The sequence below is a fragment of the Humulus lupulus genome, chromosome 1 (genome assembly GCF_963169125.1).
Source record: "Humulus lupulus chromosome 1, drHumLupu1.1, whole genome shotgun sequence".
NCBI lineage: Eukaryota > Viridiplantae > Streptophyta > Magnoliopsida > Rosales > Cannabaceae > Humulus > Humulus lupulus.
In genome coordinates, this window is record NC_084793.1 from 205,524,769 (window position 1) to 205,533,713 (window position 8,945).

The 8,945-nt window shown below is 37.0% G+C and overlaps 1 protein-coding gene across 1 annotated transcript; it reads right to left on the bottom strand.

Annotated features, from left to right (window-relative positions):
* Positions 1-1,532: 1,532 nt before the first annotated feature.
* LOC133827805 (uncharacterized) lies at positions 1,533-2,396 on the bottom strand. Its single transcript, XM_062258836.1, has one exon. The coding sequence runs from the start codon at positions 2,394-2,396 to the stop codon at positions 1,533-1,535; it is 864 nt and encodes a 287-aa protein (XP_062114820.1).
* Between the last annotated feature and the right edge of the window lie 6,549 nt (positions 2,397-8,945).

Sequence of the window (8,945 nt, forward strand, 5' to 3'; positions counted from 1 at the left end):
GTACAAGAATCAAATGGATCAATACGAGTGAGATCAGATTTATGTAGATTGGGGGTGTTCGATGGAATAGAGTAGAAAGGTATATGCTCTAGAAACACAACATGATGAGAAAGATAGAGTTTTTGACTAATAGGATCATAACATCGATATCCTTTTTGACCTTCACCATAACTAAGAAATACACAAAGAGCGGAATGAGAAGTAAGCTTACTACGTTCAACATGAGGACGGAGAACAAAACATGTGGAACCAAAGATTCTCAATGAAGAATAATCAGGAGCGTGGCCATAAAGTTTTTCAAAGGGAGACAAACCTGAAGTGACAGATGACGGAATTCTATTGATTGAATGAACTACAGTCAGAATGGCTTCCCCCCAGAACTCACTAGGAACATAAGAAGACAATAAGAGAGAACGAGCAGTTTCAACAATGTGTCTATGTTTTCTTTTGGCAACCCCATTTTTCTCTGGTGTATCGGTACAAGTGGTTTGATGTAAGGTACCATCTAAAGCAAGCAATTCAGAGAAACGATTGGAGGTATATTCACCATCCATATCACATCGAAAACATTTGATAACAACATTATGTTGAGTTTTAACAAAAGCACAAAACATATGATAAATCGCGAGGAAATCATAACGATGTTTCATAAGATAGACCCAACAAAAACGAGTATAATCATCAATAAAAGAGACATAGTAACGTGATCCACCTTTTGTTAAAACGGTTGATGGCCCCCACACATCAGAGTGAATCAAATCAAAAGGTGCAAGAGAAATAGAAACACTCTTATAAAAAGGTAAAGCAGAAAATTTTGCCAATTTGCAACCACAACAATCTGAAATATCATGGGTTTGTAACTTTCCTAATGCTCCTATGGAAGCTAAGTACTTTAAACGTGAACCAGATACATGTCTAAGACGAGAATGCCATAAATAAAAACTAGACGAAGACGAACTTGAACGAAATGAAGACAAATCAACACTAGAAGCTGCAACATCAGGAACTCTCAGCTCATCTAAAATGTAAAGCCCCTGCCTACGACCTATCCCAATCAGCTTCTTGGAATGAGGATCCTACACATAACAACAAGAATTAGAGAAAATAACTGAGAAACCAGAGTCACATAATTGACCAACAGAGAAAAGATTCAAAGTAAGATTTGGAATCTGATATACATCAGAGAATGACATTTTTGGAGTGCAAATTGAGCCAATCCTTGCTAATGGCATGGGAGTGCCATCAACGGTCATGACAGATACAGAGGGTGCTGATTTAATGGACAAGAAGGAATTGGAATTAGGTGACATATGATGTGAAGCTCCAGAATCAAGGACCCATATAGAGGAATATATACCTGGTGTACTACTAGAAGGCAAACTTATGTGTGAGGAGGCTGACATGGCATGTGGCTGTGAGGCAATGAACTTCTGAAACTGCTCTGTGAGTGTAGCAATCGAGGTACTAGGAGTACTTCCAGAATCTTCAAGTGGAACAATAGGTGCCATGTTCAAAGACATAGAGTGAAGAGGTCAATTAGGTTGGTTGCCAGATTTCCAGTGAGGAGATTGATTCGGTGATTGCGCCCTGTTCAACAGTTTGGGACATTGAGCCTTCCAGTGTCCCTTTTTCTTGCAACAACTGCATTCGTTGTAGCCAACCTTGGCTTGAGTCTTGTGTTGATTGATGGAGGCTGGCTGATGAGGAACTGCAAAGACAGAGGGATTCGGAGAAGGAAGAATCCCCTTTTCCGCCCCCCCTTTATCAACACGAGACTTCAAGCGAATCTCTTCTGCTAACAACTCATTAACCACCGAATCAACCGACGGAAGAGGATTGCGATGCAGGATTGTTCCACGAAGACCTTCAAACTCATCTCGAAGAGCCATCAAAAACTGAACCAGACGTTGTGCGTCTCTCCAAGCAATGTAAGGGGAAAATGCCCGTAACTCCGTTGATTCAGTCAAAGCAAGTTGATCCCACAGATTAGACATAGCAGAATAAAATTCTTGAACGTTCATGCTATTCTGTTGAAGGGCCCGAATGTCAATTTCCAACTGATAATGCTTTGCGAAATTAGACTGTGTATACAGCCTTTCCAAGTGCTCCCAAACTTCCTTCACCGTCTCATATTTTGCCAATTGGATACCGATTGATTGTTGAACCGAGTTGTTGATCCAAGTGATGATTTTCGAATTGTTGGCATCCCAAAGAACCAACTGTTCCGGAAAGCTCTCATCCTTATCGTCCTTCGGTTTCGTGGAAGTTCCAGAAACATAACCCCACATAAGTTTCCCTTTCAGAAAAAATTTCATAACATAATGCCAATACGAATAATTCTGCCCATTCAATTGCACATTGATGGACTGAAGTGAATCATCTTTTACGCCAGCCATGATGAACAATCGAAATCCAAATAGACATAACAAAGTGCAAAATCCCCAAGATTGGTGCAAAATCCTCAAAATCAAAGCCAAAGACAGAGCCAAATCGATCGTACTCAAGAACATTGCTCTGGTACCATGATAATTTTGCAAAATAGACAAGGGAGATTTGAGAGAGAATCGAAAGGGAGGCTAGGTTTTCATTATGTCAAAAGAGATAAAAATAAGAGTACAAGAGCAACAAAATATATAGCCAAAATAATGAGAGGCTAAAAGACTAAACTACCCTTACATAATAATAAAACTTATATTATTAACAAGTTTGATGTCTCTAGAGTATAAGGGACGACCTTGTAGATGACCTAGACCTTTCTATTTTTATGCCCGAAAGCATCAAGTATCAAATCTCATAAAAAAAGCATGGTTACCAATTTTGTAATTTGAGGCCTGAAACTTGGGCACTTGATCTAGGTTGAACAAAGAATGTAATTCTTCCAGCCTAACAATTTTAGAGACTTTATCACTTGTGGCTTTGTTGATGGGCTAGGGAAGATCCACAGTTTCTAACGAGGAGTGGTCGAAAGACACAAGTCGTCATGAGGGATCTCCAACATTTGGCTAGCTGTGGGCCCTGTGTTTGGAATATACTCTTCCAAAATTTCTACCTTTTGGTGATGCATATCGTGTGTTTGAGAGGGGCCCTGCTCAGAAGAGCGCCTCAATTCCATTATCGCCATCCCACTCGTACCACTTGTACCCCCATTATACTTTTGTAATGTTGTGGTATTGTCCATGTCCGTACCAGTAGTGGGAATTGCCCTCCTATGTGTACCTTCTCTATTCGTAGCCCGTATGTTTGCCATGATGTCATCAAAAATCTTTTCCTTTCCCTTCATGATTTGATCAACCACCGTCTTCATCTTAACGTCCCAGTCGGTTTTTGGACTCTTCATTTGTCGTTCTTCCAGATGATGTTGTCTTCCATAACATTTATGGGACTTGATGTTGAAGTTGAGAAGCATGAGAGAGTGTTGTTATCCACATTGATCCATGGACTGTAAGCTTTCACTACCTAAACTTTCGACAGATAGACCATTACGGTGTGAGCTGTGCAACGACCTGCTGTTTGCCAGAGCCAACCACAATTAAAGCAAAGAAAGGGCAATTTTATACTTGAATTTGTTCCAAATAGAATCCTTGTCTTTTTGGTTCAGGAAAAACCCCAGAATCAATGCTTCTCTACCATTATATCTGCAACAAATTGGATCTAACCCCTCATCACCATGTCTTTCTTACTATTACCTTTGCTTTCCCTCCATAAGCCCACCCTTTCTGCCGATAAAGGGATATTCGTCGGGTTGAGGAAGGTGTGTGGAAATCCATGAGCTTGGACCCAATAGGCTGAAAACATGAAGGTCTCCTGCTACCAAGGAACATCTAGTGGCCACTCCCTAATATTGAGGTCACCATTAATGATCCAAGGCCTTCTGTCTAGGATTCTTTCTCTATCTTTTTCGTACACAAAATAAAAGGCTAGAACGCCATTACCAAAATCTTTAAACCACCATGGTTCCTCCGTTCTCCATATCTTCTAGAGCATATTTCTTAGTAGAACTTTTGTCAAGAACTTGGCACCTGTGAGTCTCCCTAGACAACTTTGTTCTTCACAATGAAATCAGCATCATAATCTTCAACTAGTTTAAGGTTGAAGGATTGGTCGAAGGTGGTAGCTTCAGTTCCAGCTTCTTCCATTCCTAGCAATGCCCAGACCCACCCTCACATAGAGTATCTCAATCAAGAAGACTCAAAGGTTTGCATAGACCAGCTAACCGGAGCAAAATGTAGACTATAAACAGACGAGAAAGGCTTTTCTTCTTTACTGAATAATGAAGAAGAGTCAATTAGGAAAGGATGAAGGGAGTTTGGCAGAAAAGTTTGCGATGAAAAGGAACACAGTCAAGAGAGTCGGGAGGGTCGTCATTTTGTTTGTAAAGAGGGTGGTATGAGTTTGGTGCTGCCTATTTCAATTGTTGAATCAAATTGTATGGTTGTAGTTAGTAAAATTCAACATGGTATTAATGGCTTATCTCCTTTACTTGATGTAATTCATGAGATTTAAGATTTACTATTTTCCTTCCCCAAGCTTGTTTTTTTACATAATGTAATAGAGTCAAATAATTTGGCACATAAATTGACAAACATAACTCTAAGGTTAGATAGTGAACTAGTTGGAAAAGGTAATATTCCGAACTTTCTTTAATTGTAACTTCCTTTATTGTACTTTTATGAATATCAATAAAAATTTGAAGTTTAGTTTTCATAAAAAAAAAAGCATCTGTAATAGTTTCCAAGTGTAATTGAGCTCCATTGACACGCCCCAAAATCTCTAATACGATAAAATGCATGGAGAAGCTATTGGGGTTTTATGCCCTAATTAAAACCCAATTTCTTTATAATCTCATTTATTATCAACAATAGAATATAAATTATTTTTTTGACTTGGTCAATCACTTTGCTTCACATGTTTTATTTTCATGATTATTTGTTTAATATAAACTTCTATTAAATCCCGAGCATATAGCTAATCATATTTATAGTGACGTAATCATAGTGTAATATAAATATTATTATATGTTCAAAATAAGTTAGTCTTAAGATTAGTCAGTGCACAGGATTTACATTGACTTGCCAATCTACGATATAATCTACTTACACATCGCAGTGTTATATTCTTTCCAGAACATTAGCAAAGTAGATAAGATCGGATGTATTTGTTACATCGGACTAGACCGATATTGACAGTTCATAGGATAAGTAAACATATTGTTATTATCTATTCTTGTCATCTCATATAGTTGACCATAGGTTAATTCAATCTCAATTCTGAGTGGTTAGTATTCTAACTGATTGTATTATTTGAGTTCCTTGACTTATTCGTTACCAACTTACCCTACGGACTAGCCCATACTTACATCTTGGGAACTCGATAGTAAAATTGAGTGGGAGTGTTAATCATAGATATGAACATCTATAGCTTCTGATGAAGAAGTGAAACGATGGTTTCCTTATAGTTTGGTTCAAGGTGCTAAATGATAGAGATCCCATTTCAGTAATTAATAATACTTTACTGAAATATCATTTACAAGGAACTAAGTGTTTTAAGGATAAAAAACGATGAGGGCTAAAACAGTATTTTAGTCCCATCTCACTATAGACCGTGTATAGTGGATTGAGTGACACTTATGGTTGTAGCAATGGATAATTAATAACATATTCATATTGCTTATAGAGCGTTCTACAAATTCAAGAGTGCAATTTCGAGTCTTTAGTGGAGTCACGAGGAATTAAGATGTTTGTAAATTTATTTGTTAGATTTATGATAACTTATTGGAGCTTGATTTCAGAGGCCCGTGGTCCCACTGTGCCTTGGATAAAATCATCTAGATAGTATCAATTAATTGATTTAATTATCAATTAGAATTATCAAAGTTGACCAGGTCAATTTTGGATAGTTTCACATAGCTATGTAATTTAGAGAAGAAAAGAGAAATTAGGACAAATTTATTAATTAAGATAAATTGGTATCTAAATTAATAAATAAGTTAAAATCAAGGTTCAAATTATAAATAATTAATTTGATAAAGGATTTAAAAAATTATTTAATAGGATTTTAGATTCTCTCTACAATCATAAATCCTTTTCTAAGCCTCATTGTTCTTTTATCTTCTTCTCTTTGTATCTGTCTCATGTGTTGAGAATTGTCCACCCTAGTCTAGGTGATTCTAAGGATACTTTGGAAGGTTGTAAAGAAAATTGAAGAACGGTTCAGTTTATTGGTAGCACTCTGCGACAAAAAGGATATAAGGGTTAGAGAAACTGAAGGAAGGACTTTATCAGTTCGTTGCGTATAATGTAAGTGTTCTTATCATTATTTCTGTTTGAATTCAATTTTAGAAACATGTTCTAGGTTATCTTATATTAATATGTTTAATATATGATTTACATGAAAATAAACAAGTTCTTGTATAAGTTTTCCCAGCAACTATTATTAGAGTCAGGTTAATCTTTATTTTCATGTATGAACATGGTAACAATAGAGTTATTTAATGTGTTGAATAATTTGATGGATTTCATGTGTTCTTATGACGCTATTGATTCTTATGTGATTATTAGCAAATCTTTAAAAATGTTTTATTTGATATAAAACATGGTAAAAATTATTTAGAAAATGTTTTTGGATTGAAAAATTACACGAAAGTTGATTAAAAAAAATTTTGGGCTCTGGTCGCGGCTTGCGATTAATTTTTCTTAAAATTTTGGGCTCAAGGCATGGCCATTTTTTCATAGGCTGCGGCCTATGAAGATTTTTTCTTAAATTTTGAGGCATTGTCCACGGCCATTTTTTTACTGGCTGCGACTTGCGATAAATTTTTTTTTCTTAAAATTTGAATTTTGAATGTATTTTTTAAGGGGTTAATACAAAAATATAAGATATTTTCTATTATTTAGAAATATCTTTTTTGAAATATGATATTTTTATTGTTTGAGATTTAAATAATTAGATATTTTCTACAAAGATTCAAATTCAAATTTAAAAATAGGCTAACAACTTAATTTTAAATCTTTTAATATATTAAAATATTAGAATTAAGATATCAGAAATTAAAGATATTTTATTTTAAATACTTGTTATTTTGTTAAATCTTTATTTGAAAATATTAATATCTATTTATTCTATATTTTTTTTAATATTTAATTTATTTGAAATTTGTTAGTGTTTTACCCTAAAATTTGCACGAGTTCAATTACTCAGCTCGGGTACAGCTGCCAGATGAATGTATGGAAAAATATCCAAGTAAAATATCTGGCTAACAGTGATGTGAAAATCCCGAATTTGGGGGTTCGACAGCACGATACATCCAACTTATGGCGCTTTGAGCTTACTTTGAGCTAGGCTTAAGATAGTCGTTAAACATGAACTCGGGTGAGGCATTCAGCTCATGAGAACCTGGATGAAATGCATACTGAAGGATCCCAAGAGACTCGGAGACTCTTTATGCGCTCATTAATGCCCAGGCTATATCACATATCTATCATTTCTTATCTGAGATAGCATGAGTATGTTTATTCGGTTATCAAATCATATCCTAATGTAAATGGAATAATCTGTATTAATTATATACCTTATTTATCCATGCATTTTATTCACGCGGTTACCCGAACCTATCAATGGAATATCCCTATAAATACTAGGAATATTGGACAGGAAAAAGGGAGGACTATTTTTTGTATTACCGAAACTCTCTAGAAATTGAGAGAGAAAAGTAATAATATTGACTCGTGGACTAGGTAGATTTTAACCACTAAATTACATAAAAGTTGTGCATGTTCAAGAGGGTATTTACTATTTCATTACGGTTTATAATCTAGCACCAATCTACCTATTTAGTTTCTTAATACACTGTTGGCGAAAAACTGCGTCAACAGTTTGGTGCTTTCATTGAGAGAAAATTAGTGCTTCACAAGTTTCAGTCGACTTTCATCATGTTGCTCACTCGATTGATGCATGATAATGAGATGGAACATACTAGCGGGCAGGAGATCCATCATACCACTGTTCCTAATGAAAAGGGCACGGATGTTCAGCAACGTCTGGGAAAACAACCGGTGGGTCAGGACAACACTGGGTGTTCAGCGTCACTACCACCAAATCCTAATCTAGGATACTTGATTGCCATCAAGATGGAAAACTTCCAGTTAAGGAGCTATCTCGCTAGGGAAAACAGGCAGATTGAGGAGGTCCTTGCTCGGTTACCCCTTCTTGCAACCGACTTTAATGTCAGAAAGAGGCAAAGTGGGTCACATAAGTCCCACAGGAATAATCGGTCTAAACCAAGTCGTTCTGTTAGAACTGCCACTCTGAGTTCTACGCCTTCAGGGCGAAACCACTGGAGTGCTCAGCCCACTGATCATCACAGGGGTCATCATCAGCATGTCCGTCAGTCAACTAGGACTGCGACCCCAAGCTTTCTGACTTCTTCACAGATTCCCAGAAATGTCCATAACAACCCGTGGGGAGGGGCTGGGAAAATCTCACGAAGGAAAAATTCTCCAGCAAATCCCTTTGTGCCATGATCAGAGCCCTAGGCATAGGGGACTGGGGATGTTGGAATAGCACCAATGTGGACAAATTTAGTCTGCCCTGATGAAACGAGAATAGCTTCACCAATAAGGCATCCTCTGTCACCTGTAAGACATCCAACACCACCTCGCCCTCAATGAGATGTTCTAGCTCGTGGGAACAGTAGGAGAAATCCTCCCCCGTCCGTAAATACTTACGCCCCATGAACGCGTGCTGAGAATCTAAGTTCTCGATCTCAACCGCGAGCAGTGTGTTTCGCAAATGGAAGTTATTAGATAGAGAGCTATTATGGAGGCAGGTCCAAGAGCGACCTGAGAAATCCCTTGAATTCAGTACAAAGTCCTCGGTATGATCCACAGCCCGACCTGCGCGATCATTTGAAGTCACAGAAAAAGTATCTAGCTTGGGATGAGGATGTT